Source organism: Urocitellus parryii, chromosome 4 (genome assembly GCF_045843805.1).
Source record: "Urocitellus parryii isolate mUroPar1 chromosome 4, mUroPar1.hap1, whole genome shotgun sequence".
In the NCBI taxonomy this organism is placed as follows: Eukaryota; Metazoa; Chordata; class Mammalia; order Rodentia; family Sciuridae; genus Urocitellus; species Urocitellus parryii.
This window is the reverse complement of record NC_135534.1, coordinates 112,478,265-112,499,701: the sequence shown is the minus strand read 5'-3', so window position 1 is coordinate 112,499,701 and position 21,437 is coordinate 112,478,265. Positions and strand designations below refer to the sequence as shown.

The 21,437-nt window shown below is 47.7% G+C and overlaps 1 protein-coding gene across 5 annotated transcripts in view; it reads right to left on the bottom strand.

The window, feature by feature from the left end:
- The window catches only part of Pknox2 (PBX/knotted 1 homeobox 2), a 268,938-nt gene that overhangs the window by 78,885 nt on the left and 168,616 nt on the right, over positions 1-21,437 (bottom strand). For 3 of the 5 annotated variants that reach the window (XM_026404555.2, XM_026404558.2, XM_026404556.2), the window contains one exon: positions 3,652-3,760. The exons of the other annotated variants lie outside the window; for them this stretch is intronic. In XM_026404555.2, coding sequence (XP_026260340.1) covers positions 3,652-3,738 — 87 coding nt within the window. In that variant the 5' untranslated portion in view covers positions 3,739-3,760. The remainder of the gene's footprint in view (positions 1-3,651; positions 3,761-21,437) is intronic. 5 annotated transcript variants of the gene reach the window in all.

Sequence of the window (21,437 nt, the reverse complement as noted above, 5' to 3'; positions counted from 1 at the left end):
AGCACTCCAGAACTCCAGTTAGACAGTAGAGGGCACTGCTGCCCTAACAGACTTTAACAGGAAGGAAGAAGTAGTCCACAGAAAGGGTTCCACTGGGTTGCTGCTTTTGCACTTCCAAAATGTATATTTAGTCTTAGTGATACTAACTAACGAGTAGTGTCCTCACAAGAAATCACAGGGTTTCCCTGGATGGACAGAAGCAGAACTGAGGGGATAGAAGCCACTTAGCCATCATTTCACTTGGCTTATGCCCAAACAACATGGGGCCATAACCATTAACGCCTCTCTACTAAAATGGGAAGGAAAAAAAGTCTCCCTCATTTTTAATAACTTTATTCCCCAAACTTCAAAAATGAAATTGCCAAGTTAAGAACTTGCCTCGAAAAAAATTTTTCTAATTTATTATAAAGAAGGTCCGGGGCTTGGGAATTTTTTAATGCAGATTCCTAATTTTCCAAAGTGACATTCTCCTGTGCATTTGAATAGATTATGCTCGGTATTGCTAGCCCTTAGCACAACGGGAACATTATTAAAACGATTGCACGGGTCTCAGAGGAACGGCTCTGCTTCTTGCTTCCTTTTTCATTTTGGGGACTTCATATCAGAGACTGTCCATTTCTTGCCTGTGGAGGAAACTGGGTTTCTGAGGGGACAATATAGAGAGCACTCAGCTATCCGGGCCTTGGAGAAACAAGGACAGGGCCAAGAGTCCTGAGAGTAGGCCTGAAGGAGTGAGGAGGGGACGGGTCTCATTTCCTGAGGGCTCCGTTAGGGCGCAGTTCCCCTGTGTACCCGACCTGTGTTCCTATTAGGCCCCACTTTCTTAAAGATATTGAGTGTCAGAGAGCAGCTGAATATTTAGGATAATGACATTATGAGGGAAATGGAGCAGAGCCTTCCCTGAGGAGCAGGGGTCAGCTTTGAAAGCTGAGAGGGAAGAAGGTGGCAGGACCAGCACAAATCCCCCTGCCTCAAACACATGTGAGCTGCTCCAAGTCTTGAAGAATGGTGAGAAGGGCCCCCCAGATCCATTGGGCCTCAAAGGCCAGTACTCTGAAGAAAACAGCCCTCCCCCATGAGTCAGAAGCCTTTGTTCTGGGGACCTCATTCCCTGCCACCCACCCGCTCCATCACTGCCCTAACTCATCTTCCTTAGCATCCCCCTCTTGATGATTGGCCAGCTCAGGGAAGGCCAATGATCATTTAACCACAGGCTTGTGGCTTAGCCAAGGCCATAAAGACCCCCAAGATCTTAGCCAGGTCACTTCTCATGGACAGTGAGTCTTCCTGGCAGATGCTTCATTCCTGGAACTCTGGGGTTACAAGCAGATGTGTGACTTCCGGGGGGGGGGGCGGGGGCGGGGCGGGGGGCAGATTATCCCTCTGCTGTAAATTTGAATGTTCTCAGTAGTGAAGTTCTGGTAGAGCCTCACAGAGAAGAGTCTGGGGCAGTCCCTGCACCTGGCTTCTGCTTGAGGTCCCCCCAAGGCCAGAGCAGCTCAGTGGTGGCATCTGGGGCTGCAGCCCCACCTCCATCCCCTCTCTCAGAAACTGGGACTTATTCATCCAGCTATATGTGGGAATGAAATTAGGCTCCTGGATCAGCATTCTTGGACTACATGGACCCTTGCTACAGCAATTCTGCTAATCCCTGCCAAACCAAAACTTCTCCCAGCTGCCCAGGCAGGCAGAACAGGGAGGGGCAGGAGGCAGGAAGCAGCTGCCTCCAGCTGTGACAATCCAGTGCTCTTTGACCTCTTGGTCCTTCCCCAGTCTATCCTAAAGCCTTGGTGTGTGTGTGTGTGTGTGTGTGTGTGTGTGTGTGTAGGGTTTGCACCCACACCCACTACCTGTCAAATATAAGAAGTGAACTCATTTTTGTTCCCCATTCTCATAGTGGAACTTAAAAAGCAGTTTCTAGTTACCAAGAAAAATGAGCCAATTTTTCTGCCTCTTAATACACCATGGGTCCCCTAATACTAGCCCCCTGGCAGAGAGATATGGGAATGGGTCTGCATCTATGAGGGAGGTGGGTTCCTGTCCCACATTATGCTCCAGAGACTCCTTTTCTGTCAATCTTTCTTCTTCACTAGTTGAGGGCTTCTTCTGAAATCATCTCTGGGACCAGGGACTATACAGGGAAGAGCCCTGAAAATATTGGATGTCTGAAAACTTGTGAATAGAGGAGATGTTGTAAATGCCAAGTCCAGCTCTGCAGTCACTCATGACAGACAGTTTGCTGAATATAGAATTCAGTTAGGGAGAGCCAGGGAGGGAACATGAAGTCACTCTGTGGAGTAAGGCAGGGGACTCAGATCATGTGCTCACAGTGGGTGAATGAGGAGGGCTTTTGTACTTTCAGAGGGAGAGGAATCAAAGGGGGTTTGCATGCTGGACACTGTGCAAAATGGCCCCATATCATCTGGTCATTTTGTGAGGGGATGTCAAGGGAGTACAGAACAGCTACCTATATGCTGACTCTAGGACGGGGGTATCAGGACCACAGGACCCAATGTGATCAAAAGTCTCCCTGCCCTATCTGCATCTTAATACCCTTTTCCATTGCACAGTTCTTCAGTGTGGTTAGTGAAAAGGGCTGTGTTTGAAATGCTAATGAGTAAGGGGCACAGGGAAGGGCAACTGAATGGAGAGTGGGAGTCTGGCTCACAGTAGGCCCTCTCTGCACCCAGGTTAAGTGAGCATTCTAGTTTCACATGACAGATGCTCAATAAATAATTATTGAATTAATATTGACTTCAGAGGCCAGGGAAGAGAAAACAGGAGAGTGTGAAGGTAAAGGTCAGAGAATGGAGCCTTCTGTGAAAGCTCCCCCACATCAATCAGGCTTTCAAAGATCCAAAGCAGAGTGAGAGGCAAGTGGGGGAAGCAGAAGGAGAACCCATAGGTCTTAAGGACTGTAGGAGCCCAACCCACAAAAGCTGGACCTGTCTTGCAGAAGGAGCAAAAGAGATAACAGAAATACGGTGAGAAGATGCTTCCTAGGACACTGAAGGACTTGCAACTGGGAAGGGTGTCTCAGAAGAACTTGAGCGGCTGAGCTAAGAGTTGGAAGCTGGAGACCAAGAGGGAAAGAGTTGAGGGAATAAAGAAAGAATTCTATTTTTCTAAGTAGAAGTCCAGCAAAGTCCGGATGAGAACAGATTCTTCCAATAGGCTGTCAGTGAAGGACTAGACAAAAGGACTCAAGTGACCATGGAAGGGGGATCTAGTAGGGGAGAACCTGTAAGTAGGAAGTTTCCTGAATACCTAAAGGCAGACTCTGCTTACATCAGGTACTAGGATCTTGAGTGTGGATTTTGTATTGATCACAATAAAAGGGTTCAATTGTACTCAGCTATGCCTGCCAGGTAGGGGACGAGGGACAGTTCTATGACCACTCCTCCAGGTGATGGTCCTGGTGATGGAATGACTCAGGTAGGATCTGAACCTTGAGTTTCATCAGGGGCCTGTGTTCACTGCACTCTCTGCGGAGAAGCCTCCCTAGGCCTGACAGGGAAGAGCCCCCAGGCTGCTGGGTAAAGCGGAGTCCCATCGGATCAGGCCCCTCAGCCCTGAAATATCCCAGCCTCCCGGGGGGATCCCCAGGGCTACCATGCTCCCTCCCCACTTCTTCCTTCGCTGGCAACTCACCTGCGGGCTGTCCTGGTAGGGTGGGGGAGGGACATTCTGCGTGGCCATCATTGTCAGAGCTGGGGCTGGGGAGGCATGTTGCATCATGGGATTGATTCACATCGAGGATCTGTGGGCAGGAGAAAGGGGGCCGCACTGTTAATACCATCGAGCGCAGGGGAGCCCTGGGGACCGACCAGCTCCACATTTGTTTTTTGTTTTTTTTTTTTCCAGGCTGGGTCACCAAGACTGGTGAGATGCAGCAAGGGCTGGGGACCCTTCAGGGGAACAAATGAAAGCTAAGGGGAGAAGCTTGGGCGGGGAGGGGCTTGCTGTGCTATTTTGACTTGAGAGAAACAATATTCAAATCATATGTAAAACAGCCGGTACCCCTGCAGCGATGCTTTGTTCAGCATCAGCAATGGCCTGGTGTGTGTATGGGAATGGGGGTGGGGGTGGAGAGGTGGAGGGTGACTTGACTGGTGTTAACCCAGCGGGATTGGAGGCTTCTCAGATACCTCTCCTTCCCAGCTTGACCTGGGAGAACCCTGAGCTTCCTCCCAACTGGTCATGACAAGGGTCCTTCCTGCCCCACACTTTCCCAGGTGTTGTGGAGCAAACACCAGGACTGGGAGTGTGCTCAGAGGTAGAATGCTTGCCTAGCATGTGTGAGACCCAGGGCTCCAACCCTAGCACCAGAATAAATAAATAAATGGAGCAACCACCAGCACTCACAGGGGCAGGAAGCCTTCAGGTCCCCTCAGGATCTCCAAGCATCAGCCCCACCCCTACCATGTGTGCTCACCACACCCCCTAGTGGTAGCATGGGATATGGGATACTGGCCCCTCAGACTGCAGTCCAAAGGTGACCACTTGGAGGTCTTAGGGAATGAAAAAGGCAGGGCAACATCAGTCCTCCAGGGTTTTTTGTTGTTGTTGTTTGTTTATTTTGGTGCATGTAGTGGTTCCAGGACTTCCTTTAGCTTTGGTTCAATAATAGAGTCACAGTCATCTGGGACCAGAAGAGCCAAATTGTTGGCCTGCTTTTTATAGAGAAGACACAATCCAGAGTGGTGTGTATGTGTGTGTGTGTGTGTGTGTGTGTGTGTGTGTTTCAGGTCTGTTCCACTGCACCCCACCCCCACTCTATCATCAGTAATTGAGCTGTCCCCGTGAGGCCTCAAAATTTCCTCTTGAACTAGAACGTGGTGCCCATAGTGTGTAAGTGATACAGCCTGGCAGTGCCACCCAAGGAAACAGAATGCTCAGAGAGCTGATGAACTACAGTGGATGCCCTGAAATAGTTAGGGCCAGAAACTGCAGGTTAGTTGCTGATACTGAGCTATCTATTTGCAGGGAGGGAGATTGCAAGAATTTATGGGAATATGGGACCTGTCTCCTGAGAGGAGGGTGCTGAGGAGCTAGAAGCCTTTGTGAGCCTGCTTTCAAACATTCCTCCCCTCTCTCTGAGAGCTCTCAAGGACTCCACTCTCCTCCAGTCTGATGCCAAGTCAGCCTGGCCCTCTCCAGGTCTTCCAAAATGTGCATGTACCCGAATGCTGCAGGAAGCAGGCGGTGTCTTGGAGCTGCTATTAAATAAAGGGGCATGTTTCCAGGGCCCAGCGTATGTGTGTGTGCGTGCATTTGTGTGTGTGTGTGGTGATGGTGATGTTGTTTAAAGAAGGGGAAAAAAGATCTACTCTGGCCTGACCTGAGTCTCCAAAGTACCAGGTATGCTTTGACCTTAAGTGCACACGCAAAGCAGCAGAGATTCATGTTTCATTCAGTAGATGTTTATCGGTATCAGCTCTGTGCAGGGAACTGTATTAGGGGGTGAGGCAGGATGGATGAATGAGGCCAAGTCTTCTCTCCAGGGAGGCTGGTTGGTAGAGGAAGGTGATAATCTAGCAGGAAATAAGAAGGCAAGGTGGGGATAGTGCAAGAATGATGGCTGTTCCTGTATGGGCAGTGCTTTTGGCTCCATGGCCTGAACTGCTCCTTACCCTGGCCTGACTTCAGAAGATGGACCACCAGAATATCCTTGTGACAAAATCACATAAAGTCCTGCCCATCTTATACACACTGGGCACTGAGTTCCAGGTTTCTCTTTTGCACATGGGCTCAGCAGAGAGCTGTGAAGAGAGCCTATCCATTTGTGCAGGGGAATTATCAAGGCTTATTTTATTTTTAAAAATTTATTTTATGCTGGGCATTGAACCCAAGGGTGCACTACCACTGAGCCACATCCCCATCCCTTTTTATTTTTTATTCTCAGACAGGGGCTCACTAAGTTGCCTAAGCTGGTCTCCAACTTGCAATCCTCCTGTCTCAGCCTCCCCAATTGCCAGGATTACAGGTGGGCTCTGGCACTAGCCGTCACCCACAGGGGCAAGGCCTATTTTAATGATTAGGTCTTTGTGTGGGTGGCAGCCAGCCAAAGGAATCAAGAGCAGAGTGGAAAGGGCTCCAGAGGGGGAAAAGGTAGATACAGATTTATGGGGTTTTCTCATACTTTCTTGCAGTGCTAGGAATAGAATCCAGAGTCTCATGCATGCTAGCCAAGTACTCAACCATTGAGCTACTCCTCCAGTCCAATACAAATTCCTTGAGACATTAGAATGGACTTCCAGAATTAAGACTTTGGAGACATTAGAATGGGTGTAGAATCTCTTTTAAGAACCCTGAGAGAATCGATGAACTAGGGATGTTTTGGGGACATGTTAGGCACAGCCTCTCCTGGAACTCTGGACAAGGCAACTTTGGATGGAGCCTATGGGGTAGCTGTGTCACTTCCTGGGAGCACCAATCTGGAGGTTCATTGCACCAAGGGCAGCACAGATGCAGTACTAGAAATTTCCAGAAGAGGGAGCTTGGGGGCAGAGTCAGGGTGGGATTCGCATCCAGAAAAGAGGTGTTTTTTGTTTGTTTGTTTCCTGTTGGGGCAACCAGTTTCCTTTAATTCTAGGTTTGGGTATTTTGGTAACTTCATTCCATAAAAGAGAAATTCACAGTGAAGGCAAAGCAAAGGAAATGCAAAGCAGAGAATTTGGGCTAAATAGAGAAGTCTTTAATCTGTATTCTTTTGTTCACTGTCCTGTGAATGGGAGGCAGGTCAGTTTAGAGGCAATATCCCTAGACATATTTAGAGCTGTCCTGTCTCGGGGCAAGGAGGGACATTAAGAGTGGTCTGCTCCCAGAGACGACCATCCAGAAGGCTGGGATACTTTTCAGTCCTGAGCCTGCAAGGCTGTGGAGCAGGGCTCAGACCCCTGAGGTGGAGACCATACAAGCAATCTTCAGAGAACCCAGATGGCCCTTTCCCCTCCCCCCACCCGGGTCACCACAGGCCACTAGGCCACTGCCCCATTGCCCTCTAGGGGCTCCTTCTGCAGGAGAACAGGAGGTCTTTTCAACAGGAGCTTAAGTTTCTTTCTCTGCTCACTGAGGCGCAGAAGCCTCCCACAACTTGACACTTGGGAGATCAGCTGCCATTGGTCCCCATACTCAGCTCTAGAAGCCCCGGATCCTCACCCCTTCCACCTGCATGTGCACCCCCCATCCCACTAGGCCCACCGAAGGGCCACATGCAACCATCTGGAGAGGAATTTGGGGATCTGACTCATCTGGTCAAGGACTTGACTGAGACTCTGGCCTGAGCATGGGGGGAGTCTTTCAGCACAGCTGGGGTCTCAGCCTTTGGGGAGACCTCCCCTTTGTGTACTTCCTTTGGGAGTGGGGAGTGGGGGCAGGACTGAGCTCCAGGAGCAAACCCAGCCCAGGGCCTTGAGCTTTTGTCAGGGGCTGTGAGAAGCTGCCTGCCTGGCTCTGGCCCTGTCCAGAAGCCCTGGCGCTTCTGTTACCAGACACCAGGGCATTCAGGGAGCAAAGCCAAGACTGCAAATGGAGGGCACACGAGGAACATTTACCAGGGACAGATTTCCCATCCAGGCGAGGTTCCTGTTCAGTTGGGGTTTTGTTTTTGATGCTGAAAACCTTTACTGTGTAACAGCGAGGGGTGACAAGAAACAATACAATACTCCACGAGAATAACCAAGAAGAAATATTTGTGTCACTGATATCATCCCATTAAAATGAGCTGAAAATATCATTTTACAAGAGGCCAGGAGCCCGGTGAGGCTGGGGAGGGGCGTGGGTAGGGTGGGGAGGGCACAAAGGCACACTCCTTTAGCAAACGGGAACTTCAGCCTAAGAGTACCCATCTTCCTCTGTCTCCTCAGCACTAGCTCCCCACAGCCAGGCACAGGAGGCTCTGACTGAAGCCCAAACTCCTGTGTGTTGACAAACAGGCTTAGAAAAAAAATGCCAAGCTCGTTAGAAAGAGCTCATTAGGACTTGTTGACATGAAACCCATTAGACCAATTAACATTCCATTAACGGCCTGGGGCACCAAGGGGTTAATGCTGTTGGGCAGTAATTGGGCCAGGGTGCAGGGGTTGGGGGCTCTGGGCCTTAAGGATGAGAAACAAAGTCTAATTGGGAACTGTCTGGCCAGCTGGCCCCACAGCATTTGTTCCTGGCCCCTGACCTTAGCTGGGACTAAATTGTATCCGGTGCTGAGGTAGGAGAGGGAATGCAGGGGCCAAGCTTTCCTTGGCCCCTTTCTGTCCCGTGACTGCTTCAAACTGAAGACTGGCCTGGTGTTGGCACAAGGACGAGAGGGAAGGGACTAGTTCTACCTTTTCAGACTCCAATAGTCCTGTTTTCCTCCTCCATGAACTCCCTCCCTCCCATCCACACTCACTTCTAGTCCAGTTTTTTTTCTCAGCCCTTGGGAAATGAGCTCCTCTTCTCTCCAGGGACTGATTTTCTGTGATGTTACCCAGTTAGAAAACTGTCTGGAGGGGTCTGAGGATGTACCTCAGTGGTTGAGCACTTGCTTAGCATGTGCAATATGTGCAAGGCCCTGAGTTCGATCCCCAGCACTGCCCCCACCTCAAAAAAAGAAAGAAAAGAAAGAAACAGAAAAGAAAAATTCTCTGGAGAAGAATTTGCTGAGACAACAGAACCTAATAATAGTCTTTTAGAAGTGCTGCAGTCCAGGGAAGAGAGGTGAGGAAGGTGGTCCCTGGTTTCCCTCCCTCCTTTCCTTTCTTCCTCCCTTCTTCCCTCCCTCCCATAGCAGCTAAGAGGTGCTTCTCCTCTGTCCTTCATTATATGCACACACACACACACACACACACACACACAGAGTTTTCATGATTTTCCTTCACTTGGTACAAGTAGGGGCTGTGGAAGACCAACCCCTTTCTGGGTCTCAATCTCCCCATTTGTAAATTCACTAGGACAAGGGCATTCACAAGGTCATCCTCAATTCTCAATTTCCAGGATCAGAGCCTGTGCTTAGAGTCCCAAGGCCTGGATTCCACTCCCAGTAGATCTTCGTGGCTTGCACAAGTCACTTTTCCTCTTGGACCGCAGAATAAAAGTCTTTGCCCACAATTAGCACTCCAGATATGCTTGTGGAATCGAAGGCAAACAGTTGGACTGTAGCTTCATTCCAAGGGCCAGCCAGCTCCCTTCTTCTCTTCCTCCCGTCACACATGAAAGTGGAGGAATAGAGTCCCTGTGGCCAGTGAGCCAGGAGCCTACCATGCCCCCAGCACAACCACCCTTGGGTAACCCCTCCACCCAAACCTTCCTCTCTGTACAGCTGCCCAGGCTGGTGTTCTGACGTCTAGACAGATTTGCAGGAGGCTGAAATAATACAGTGAACTCAGCAGGAGGGACCAAAAATCTGCATTAGTAACCTGGCTGGCTTCAACGGATCCCTTTGGGGCAGGTGCCTCAACCCTGGTGCAATCCCCTTTCTCCTTCAGTGGCAAGCTTTGTCCCAAGTGGCCATCTCTGATCTAACTCCCTTCCTAGAAATGGCCTGTAGGTGGCGTGGCAGGGCCCCTCTTTAATTGCATTATATAATATAACCTGTTTACTAAATCATGTAATCAGTCGCCTTAGGATTTACAGCTTGGGATGTGTATGGAGAATTGGACTTTGAGTCAAATTTAAAAACAAATAAAAATGAGAGGCAGCTGTTGCTGATAGTGTGATATTCATCTTTTGGAAACAAATTCACCCCAGTGCTATAAATTATGCCTGGAAAAAAAGTGTTGTTGGTGGGAAGGAGTTGGCTAGGTCTCCTCTGCTGGCAACTCAGAGCGATGAATCTTGAAATAACGGTGTCAACCTGTCACTGATTTCATGTGACTCTGTGGATTTATCTAAAGAAACGCAGGCGTGTGGGTGCACACACACACACACACACACACACACACACACGCCCCAGGTCTCTTTGCAAAATCCAATAAAGGCTAAAAACCACAAGCTGAAAGCTGAGTGTCTACAGGAATTCCATGGTCCCCACTGCCTGGGATGTGTGGCCAGGTGGGGGAACGGAGATGGAGGAGGATGGAGTGGAGAGAGGATGCACTGGTGGGATTCTACATCAAAATCAATTTGTTGGTTTAAAATGTTTCAAAAGGAGGAAGAAGTGAAGGGTCCTTGAGGTGGGGACTAAGAAACTATAGGAAGAGGGGCAGGCACCCTTAGAACCTGCTGTACCCTATAGCTTATGAAACACTGCCCTAGTGTGGTGACAAAGTCAGAGGCCTGGGGATTCAGGCAACAGGAATGCTGGGCCTGGTGGCTGCTGCTTCCTGACTCTCTCTGATTTTAGGGTGCTGGGGGAAAATGGAAATCCTCTAGTCTGGTCGGATGAGGCTCAGGGTGGGGCCTGGGAGCAGGGAGTACACCCATGTCTGTTACTAAGGGGAAGATGAGTGGGAGAGGAACTAAGCAGGATTTGCACCCAGGTCTGATCCCTTGCTTACTCAGTTCTGAGGCTGGCCAGCTAAGAGGTCAAAATGAACTGCAGCTCCACAGTTACCCAGATCCCACGACGCACTGCAGCTGTCCCAGGGCCCTCAGTCCTTGCAGAATGTCATGACCAGGAGGCCCACTTCCCTGGTGCCCCTCAGGCCTGCTTGGAACACACAGTGGGAGATAATTCCCCGCTGACTTCAGCAAGAAGCAGATATGGCCATCAAAACAACCGCACCCTTTGACCACCCACCACTCTCGGTACTCATTGTCACTTGCTGTCTCTCTGGGATGCCTACTTGGAAGGTGGTGCCAGGTCATGCCCTAGTGTCATGATGCTAATCTCCAGGGAACAGAGTGGGGACAGAGAAACGCCAGCATGAGTTTTGGCTAAGACTCTCTGAGAAGTGTGAAAAGATTTCTCCCTCTCTCCTCCATTAGTCCTAAACTGGGAGTGAATGGGCTTTAGAAAGGGTAACACAGACCCCTTCCTCCTCCCCAACCCAAGGAGTGGCCCAGGATCCTACTTCCAAGGGCCTCAACTACCTCCCCTTTCTCCACCTGCCTGCCCCAAAAGGCCATTTTACTCTTTGCTTTTTATCAGGAATAACAACGTGTCCTGTGTGGCTGGGCAAATTGGTCATTTATGCACACTGATTTATGACCCAGCCTAGAGAAGATGAGCACAAGTTTGTTCCAGAAACCAGTTCTGGCTGGGGATATAGCTCAGTTGATAGAGTGCTTGCCTTGCATGCACAAGGCCCTGGGTTTGATCCCCAGCACCAAAAAAACAAACAAACAAAAAAACCCAGAAACCATTTCTGGAGCGTGGATGGGGGATGGTTGCTATCCACTCTGGACTCTTCTGTATCCACAGTTTAATGGTGGGGGCCTAAGAGGGGCTTCATGGTTAATAAAGCAGAGGATTTGAGTAAGCATGTTTGCCCTGGCCCAGGCAATCACAGGTCCCCCTCACCATCCTTAGTCTCTCATTCATCCAGGGACAGCACTTGTCTTCCTTGAACTGAAACCTGGCTAGCTTTCCCAGAGAGGAGTGGTGCCATCTTGCCCTGTTGCTGACTGGCACACAGCTCTAAATCACAGGGGACCCAGCACACCAGGGCCCAGAGTTCATAGGCTCCCTCCCCACCTCCATTCCTCCTCCGGTTCAGCTGTTCTTCAACATGGTATGAAAACATGGACCAGGGTCCTGAGCCCTCTTGCCCAGCTGCTACTGCCTACCCGCTCCAGGACAGTAGTGGTAGAGCCCCCACTCATTCCCTGATGCTCTGTCACACCTTGGCTGACTTCAAAAAGCTGCTGATATATTTTACAAACTGAAACAGCAATTTAATTCCCCCTGATAGCGGCAATTGTCCATTAGATCTTCCTACCGAGGAGCTTAACAATAATTCCTTTCATCCAACTGCTTGCTTCTTCTTGATCTGAGAATCAATCCCATAAATAGCAGGCAAGAGTTTTCACATTACTCTCCCCCTCCAGCTTTTAGCATTTTGATGAAGATTCTTATCTCTTCTTTAAGCACTTTACAACTTGGCAATTTCCCCCCCTTTGGTTCCTTTAAAGAAAATAAAACAAAACAAAAAAACCAAAACAAAAAAAACCTAGAAAGGGAAAAAAGGGTAGAGTGCGTGTTGGCTGTAAAGAAGAACAGCATTTGCACTCTTCTCAGAGAGGTGGTTTGTACTTTCTTCTGCTGGGAGGCAGGGGGATTGCAGCAATGACCTCCAATGAGTTCCTTCTGCTGAAAAGCGGGTGCTGCTTTGTCCCAGAGGGTGTTGTTAAGGTCTTGCAGTTCATGCTCACCTACAGGTGGGTCCTTGTTTTCCCAGCGGTGTTTGCCTTACTTTCCCTTTTTCTGCCAGGAGACCCTTCCCCTGTTGTACTGAAACAGAGGTCCCGGGTCTGGCTGCTGCCCTGACAGGGAGGGCCTTCCTTGGGCCTGTTGCCCCAGTTTCCTGCCCATCACTCAGGCAACTCCCTCACCTAGGGAGGGGAGTCTGCCCTCTTTTTCATCTCCAGTTCCTTTATGTCTAGCCAAACAACGTGAGTGGGAGAGGTGGGGAGGCACAGGGAAAGCAGAGAGCTTGAGGCCTTTGATTCAATTATTTTTCTTTTCTTTTAAACATCCAGGCAGCTTCAGAGATCAGGGACAGAGGAGAGCCCTCCAGGTCTTCCTCCGGGTGGCAGGGAGGGTGGATTGCCAGGGCCGTGGGGAGCCCCTGCAGGGCCCTCTGAGACACTGTCACATGCTTCCTTGTCTGCACACACGGAGAGAAACAAATCTAAAAATGAACCTGGGGACTGAAGTCCCCCTCGACAAACCCGATTCCCAGGTTTATTATTATTTGTTGAGAGCTGACAGCAGCCGCTGCTCAGGAACTGAGCTGAGAAAACAACCCAGGCCGGCCCCTGAGGCTCACAACTCAACGGAGACAGACACACAGCTCAGACGCTGGGGAGCTAGGATGAAAGAGCCAGGCAGCCTCCTCCCTGCTGCCCTCCTGCCTCCCTCCCCTTCATAAGTCTCTTCTCTAGTGCAGGGCACTCCCTGGGAGCGGAAAAGGGAGCTGGGAACTGAAGTGTGGGCAGAGAGGGGCTGAGGCAGGAGCCACAGAGGGGAGACCCTGAAGCCCATCCACTCCACCCCCCACAATGATCTCAGAATCTCCTGGAACTAGAGGATCCTAAAATGGTCAGCCAGTCCCCTTTCCACTCTGAGAAAGGCTAAACCATATCCTCTGGGTCCCAATTTTTTAACTGGAGAAAAAAAAAGCAAAATAAAACATAATCAGGAGTCAGTTATGGAAACAAGTGGTTGGTCTCTGGGCTAGGCTCAGGTTATTACTGCAATCTGCACGTTCCTAGCAAGTGGCCCCCCCCCAAAAAAGGGGGGAAGGCTGGGGTAGAGTCCACAATAACTAATCAGCTGGAGGAGGGAAGGCTGTCCAGACAGCCCCCTCTACCCTTGGTCCTCACTGCTGTTGGAACAAGGCAGGTGTACTGGTGCTGGGCTCCTGATCCACCAAGAAAGTCAGCCCCCAGGGAAGGAAGGACAATGGCCATGTTGTGAGAGGAAGTGAGGCTGATCAGTGAGCCCATCCCAGGGACCCTCAGATTCACACTGCAGCTGAGCAGACGCGCCCTCTATTGCCTCACCTAAGCTGTCTCCTCTGAAGCTTTTCTTGTCCCTGAGGAAGGTGTTCTGTGTTATGCAATCGTGCCCTCTCCTCATCAAAATTTGGCTCCAAACCCTACTCCTCCATGACAGTTTCTTTCACTTTCCACTCCGGGACTGTCCCCTCCCTCAGACCTTTGCACAGTCAGATGGGGGGCACCGTATCAGGACTGATCACTGTGTATGTTTCTATATTAAGAAAAACCTACTCCTCATCCACACATCTCATCTGGCCCGATGACCACTATGCTCCCCAGGAGACAAGATGCCTGGCACCTATGGTGGGAAAGCATATGCAATAGGACTCCCCCCCCCCCCCGCCCGCCATGGAGCCTGAAAATACACATGCACAGTGAGTGACAATTCAGTTTCTTTGGCTGACTGTTAAGAGGTAAAACAAACAAATCTGGGTAGGATAACCCTTCAAGTCCCAGCAGCCATTTAGACCTCAGTGAGAATGACTTTGTTAGTCCCTTTCCCTGAAGTGAATTTTGATGGGCATGAGACAATAATAGTGAATTAATAACAACGTCATTTATTAGCCCTCACCTGGCACAAGGCACGATGCTCAGCTCATAAGGATAACCTTGTTTATTTTTCTTGCCAGCCATATGGAGTCAGCATTTATGATTGTTCCTATTTGTGGATGAGAAAACTGAGGCTTAGAGAGGTTGAGAGAGTTTCCAGTGTTAAACACCATCTGATTCAAGACTCTTGAATGTGTAGGGTGAAGGCAGGAAACACCAGAAAAGGAATGAAATCCACAGAAGCCAAAGAAATGCAGACAGGGCGAGACTGATCATGAAAACAAGCTGCCAACCTTGACGAGCCATCCTATCATAGGCTGTCCTTTGACTTTCGCCCAAACTAAATTTCTGAGAATTCTGTTATATGGACACCACTAAGCGTGTTCCACGTGCCACTTGCAGGCTTTTGTACCTTCCCACACTGGGGCTGCTTCAGTTTCTGTCAGTCCTGTCATCCTGTACAGCAGTGTTGGTCCAAATTTATGTAAATATTTTATTGCATTCTGCTCTTATTATTTAAAAAACGGAGTGAGTGGGAGATAGAAAAATGAAAGTGCTGATACCAGCAAGAAGAAGTAGGGGGCTTAGAGACATAATACCACCAAGACGAAGATGGAAAACACCGAGCATGCTGAAAGCAGCAAATCTCGAGTCTCCGTCACAGACTCACTGGACTGTGTGTTCAATTAGGAAGGGAAAGAACAAAATTAAAGAATAAACATGAAATGACAGAAATGTCTGGTTGGAGAGCACATCTCAAAGGCAATGTGTCATTGGGAACATGGTCATGTGTCTTAGCTGTCTGGGAGCACAACTCTGGGAAGGAGCTCTATACGTCTGAAAACTGGGCTGCTTGTCCCAGATCCTGCATCCAGCTGGTCAGGGCCAAGGCACTGACTCACTTTGACTGGGAACCGTTAGTGTCTCCTTGACAGCCTGGACCAAGATGCCCTGTGGGGGCCCAGTAGGGTAGGGTGGGGTTGGGTGGGAGGGAGTCTGCAGTGAGCCTGCTCTCTGTAACTGTCTCCACTTGGCCTTTTCTCTCCACCCCACCCCTGGCTTTCCAGGGACCACCCACAGCTGCAAAGAAGTCCCTGTTCTAGAATGAAATCTGTCCATGACTCACAGGCGAAGAGGCACCTGGCTCTCTCTTCGGAAAGCCTGTCCAGTTGAGCAATATTCATTTTTCGTGTCAGGGCATTCCATCCTTAGGAAGTGTCACTCCTTGTCATATTTCCCTAGGTTCTAGCTTTCTCCTTTGGCTGAAGCCCCTTCCTGTGCCGCTTTCTTTCTGACCCTTCTCTTTCCTCAGGCCAGTGAGATTCTAGCAGCACGGGCGGCCAGTGAAGACATCCTGTGGGTCTGCAATAGAATTTTATTCACAGTCTCCAAAGCAAGCCATGATTAGGAAAGAGCACCAGAGCTGTGTTCGGCCTCCCACTGGCCCCTGGCTGCTTCCTGCAGCCTCTATCTCCTCAACCTCCAGTCTTGGGAAGGGTCTGTAGTTCTCTGGCTTCTCCTAGGGAAACCATTGGTCATTTCCTGGCCCTTCCAGCTGGACCAGACACAAAGGAGATGTGTTTCATATTAGCAGCAGAATCTTTGAATACTAGCAACTTGTCTGAAAAGTATAACTTGCATAGAACCTTAATCATAGAACCTTAACCTTAGTCATTAATCATGACTTTTGCAATGACAATTCATTTCCTATCATTATAGTCTCCATGGAAAAGAAAGAGCCCTGCCTTTCACACAGAATCTTTGTGGACTTGAAGTTCAAGATTGTGCCTCTGCTTCCCCCTTCTTCATTCTCCTGGCATACCCCCACTTACCTGCTTTAGGGCAAGGAGCAGGGAGATAGAAGGAGAAGACAATTTTGCACAGTGGCCCTCAAGGACCAATTAGGATATTCCAAGTTAGAACAAATCCTAATCTCCTGGGATCTGAGCATTTGTTATTCTGGATCTTCTGGGGTCAGGCTGCCCAGGGAAAAGGAACAAAGAATCTCAACTCTCAGATCTAGAGGTTCTGTCCAGAACTGGTCTGGGCATATGGGAAAACTTCATGGGAGATGTCACCAGGGTGAGGAGGTGTAAACAGGATGCTCATCTGAGATGACTCTCCCGGGGAAAGTTTCCCAAAGCTGGGCCATAGCCCCACTCTCGGCAGGCCCCTGTGTTCTTTCGTCTCTTTTTAGGGTCTGGCTATCTCTGGCACAGCCTCTGTTTTGGAACACTGGGAGCTGTGTGCACATGAGCTGAGAAGTGTGGGGAGCAGGGGGATGGGCAGAGGAGAAGCCACGAGGCAGCCCATTTCAGAGTGACTGGAAGGCCAAGGGGAGCAGTCCCCAGTGGGGACAGACACAGATACTGGCGAGATGGGAGTTCCTGGAAAGGGTCCACAGTGGGAAGCTGGCTGTAGTGGCTGCCCTGATCACCTGTTTTCTCTTTATTCTGCAGAAACTAACTGCTTCCTCCCAACTCCAGGAGTGGGGGGGACACAGAGTCTGGGAAGGATTATCAGAGGACCAGCAGAGCTGGGAGATTCCTGAGCAGTCATGAGGTCTGACATCTTCCCTGGACCAAAGAGGAAACTGGCCCAAGTTAACTATAGGGTCCTCTCTAGAATTCAAGTCCCAGGGGGAAAACAGCCATCATTGGCCACGTACTGGGCACTGTGCTGGGCTGTGAACATTCCAGAAGGAGAAAACAGACACTATGGTGGGAATGAGTAAAGATAACAAAATGAAAACTTCGCTGAGCTGAGGTCAGACAGGTGACTTCAGATTTAAAAGGACCCCAAGGACTGAGTAAGAGAAATGAAATGAAAAGAAAGAAGAAAATAGAGCAAATCTACACCCCAGTACCTAGAGGTGAAATTTCAGAATTTTAATGAGAAAATAAAAGTTTCCACAGAGTCTCATTGCAAGCCTGGAAATAAGACCGGGGAACAACATCATCATGACCGAAGGAGAGGGGCTGGGGATGGAGTCCACTGGCAGTCCTCTTATCTAGCACGTCAGAGGCCCTGAATCCAATTCCACGAAAAAAAAGAAACGAAAGGAGGAAGATTCGAACCTGGGATTCTGAGCTCAGTCAGATTATCAACCAAGTGTGAAGGCAAAAGAAGAGTCATGTTGGGCATGTGAGAACTGTTTATTTCCCACTCATCATTATAAAAAATAGTTAGAGGTGGTATTCCAGCAAAACAAAGAAATGCAAAGAGGAGGACAGTATACACACAAGAAGAGCAGCAACTTGGTTTGATCCACAGAAAGAAAAATCCAGAGGGAACGTGGAGGGGGTCATCATTCCCTAGTGCTCAGAAAGTTCCATCACAGCAGCTGGGATGGCAGTGACGGGACCCATCTCCTTCCTCAGGCAAATCACACTGTTTGGTTATGTGGTTGAATAATATTTCCAAACCCATAGTGGGTTTGATGCTTTTTAATAGACTTTCATTTTATAATCAAGCCCTCACCCGAATGCAGAGGTAACTAAATTTATATAACAGAATATAGATCTTCTAAATCTTAACCATGTAAACAGAGTAGATATTGTTGTTATTCTATTTATAATGTATGGCATATAACATAATAATATACAGTATAACACATACACTGCATATAGTAGAAAGTTATATATAGTGTTATATATAGTATTTAAGTATTATATGATATAATTTTGTGTAATATATGAAGTATTAAAATTATATAATAGTATATAGCATCATATTATAAGATATGATATTATATATTTTTGTGAAAGATTAGAAATAAGAATATGGTGGAGCAATGTCAGCAAGATCAAAGAGAAAGGCTGCCTGTAATCCCAAGGACTCAGGAAGCTGAAGCAGGAGGATCACAAGTTTGAGGCCAAGCTTAGCAATTAAGCAAAAAACCTTATTTCAAAAACCAAAAAGGAATGGGGGGTATAGTTCAGTGGTGGGCTGTCCCTGGGTTCAATTCCAGTACCAACCACCCCAAAACAAAACTAAAGACAAAACAGTTTTAAACCTATAGTTGTAATACATGTATGTGTGTGTGTGTATATATATATGTTAATATATAGTATTACATACTATAATACTCCATATTACATATTATAATGTTTAGAATATACTACATAATATGTGATACACAGTAAATAGTATAGTGTATAGTATTATATATAACTCAGTATTTTATATATATTGCATATTATTTAGTATATTTTTATATTAAGATTTAAAATATATACTTATATCAACACAGTGTATATTACACAATATTATGGATTATATAGTATATTATATATATGGAGTATATAATATATGATATATACTATATACTAAAAATAAATGATAGCAAATATTTATTTTTAGTATACAATATGAAAAAATTATCAAATTCACGCAGATTGGAAGGGAGAGAATGTATGGTAATTTTCTGAGCTTTCATAGCAGGGAGTTAATATATTAATATATACATTAGGAAAGAGGAACTGAAGTATTATTTAGCACAGTAAATGTTAGCTATCAAGTAACCAGAACACAGACGCTTTCCTATGTTGAAGATGCAGGGGAAAGAAGGGAGACCTTTTATTTTATATCTTTACACGGTTTCCCTTTCTGTAACACATACTTGTAATTAAAAAAAAAGCTACAGTAAATAATTTAAAATTCAAATAATAAAAACACTATACAGCAATTGAAAATAATGGGAGTAGATCTGCTTATTTTGGAAAACAGTCCCTCATATAACCTAGTTTTTAACCTAGGTTTAAAAAGTAACTTTTTGCACAAAGAAATGATAAATATTTAAGAAGCAGTGAGTGCCCAAAACACTGATTTAACCATTGCACATTGTGTGCATGCATGGAATTCTCACACTGTACTCCATATATTTGTACAATTATTACGTGTCAATTTATTGAAAAGCAAGTTTTTAGAACAGTGTATATATATATACAATGTATATATATAACAGTGTATATATATAATTTTTGTGGGTGTGCACACTAGACAAGCTCACCATGTCTGAACTGGGCCCCAGATCCCCAAACCATAACACTTAATTATGTTAAAATAAACACCAAAACTAAGACACAAACCCTGTCTTCAAGAGTCTCCTTGACTGTGGGCCCCTTCTGTTTTCCCTGCACAAGTCACATATCTACTTCTGGAAACTCTTCCCTTCCCAGATCTTCCTAAGATGTGTGACTCTTTTTGCAGTGGGTAAGAGCTATCTTGTGCATGTTTCTGGTAACAGCTGGGAGTTCTTGACTGTAAGTGTCAGTTCAAAGACTGGCCTGGAGGAAATTGCCCAAGAGATGAATAGCTTTATACTCAAATATTTGGTGGAGGGGAGCTGAGTGGGGATGAGTATCAGAGGCTACAGAATGTAGCTCAGGAGCTCCTGGTCCCCTGCTCTCATTCACATGTAAGGAACATACATGGGGCCAGGAGGAAAGATCACCCAGTGGAAGTAGTGTCCAGGAAAGAGATAATTTGGCTTGTTAAAAAGCAGAGTCAGGCAGAGACCCAATGAGCATGGAAGTCTGAGCCCCAGCCTGATGCCAAGCCCACAGGGAATCCTATGGGGAGAGGGGAGGGTGAGAGGGGGTCCCTTCAGGAGCTGCTCAAGTAACCTGCCCCAGACCCACAGCCAGCAAATGGCAGTGCTAGGATCTAAGCCGGATGGTTGAGATTCAAAGCCTGAGCTTAGGCAGGAATCAGAAGGTTCAGATTAACATGTGCTAACTCATTGATAAGAAGAACAGTATTGTTCCCAAACAGGGACACGGCACATGCTGTTCCCTCTGTGAACCCTGAAGAAGGAATCAGCCCCTTTTCACAATCCTTGGATATCCAGCTGTCTTGACTGGCTCATGGGGACTAGGATTCATGTTTGCTCAATGGGACTCTGAAAATTCCCACCTGGGAGGATACCGGCATTGGATAACAACAGTGGGAGCCCCTCTGGCCACAGCTCTGAGCACTGATAGAGTCTCCTGTGGACACAGAGAACTGACCATGATGTGGCTCAAAGAGATGGGTCAGGACCCTGCATAAGGCAGGGAGGAGGAGAGAAGTTAAGGTCTAGTAGTCTTAGTTTTCCATGTCCTCATCCCTATCTCTGTCCTCTAACCAACATCAAAGGCACATTAATGTTCCTGGCCACCCCTCACAGCTGAGCTGGCCCAGGCCTGCTGCTGTTCCTCTCTGGGAACTTCAGCCTCCCTCAGTCTCAGGCTTTTGGGGCGGCAGGGGGTGGGGGCAGGCAGGTGGGCCCAGAAGAGTATGTATGTCAGTTAAGGTTTGTCGTTCACACGTGGAGATCATTAACGAGACTTATTTTTAAATTGTAATTGCAAAATGTAAATGCTCCCCAAACTGATGTGTAATTGCTACCCCCTCCACCCCAGCCCTTCCCCTCTGGTGCCAGCTTTGCAAGGAGAGAATTAGAAAATAAAAAGGGGGTGGATTATGTAAGCAAAACGATTTTAAAAAAAGAGAGCGAGAGAGCTAAGAATTTAAGTGAGACAGCTGGTGGCTTCTCTGATTGCCACACTTCCAGCATTAGCTGCAAAAATCGTCCTTGCCGATTACACCCATCCAAGCAATAGTGTCAACTGTATTTAGTCTCCAGGAGATACCATATTGTCACTCACTTGGAAAGACAGTGCAGTAGTCAGCGAGTGTATGGGTGTTGGGGGACTGAAGGGGCAGAGGTCAAGGATATGTTGGTAATATTGTTTCTATTGCATCCATGGAAACCTTCCATTCTCCAGAAAATCACAATCCATGGCAAGAGCTAGCAGTCAGTCAATATATTTGCTCAGTCTACCATGCAGGTGATGGCAGGGGCATGTCCATTCTCCTGGGCACAGACTGGCCTGTTGGAACCCAGAAACTATTCTCTCAGGGCACCACTGACTGGGTAATTCTAAAGAAAGAGCCTCATTTCCACTTGGGTCCTGGAAAAAGTCACTGGTCTTGGGTAGCAACGTAGTATTCTTTCTGGTTTACCGAGTGTATAACTCTTGTCAGGCTTTTCTTTTTCTACTTGTCCTTCACTCTTTCTCAAGCCCTTGTAATAGCCACTGTGTAGAATAAACTCTGCAACATCACTGTGCACACAGGCTCCAAATGTTGCAAAAATTGTCAGCTTGTCCCCCAGCTAGGATTGCCCAACTACACTTAGTCCAGTCTTGACCCCTGTAGATAACCTTCCCTCCAGAGGCATAGCTCGCTGGACCATGGTG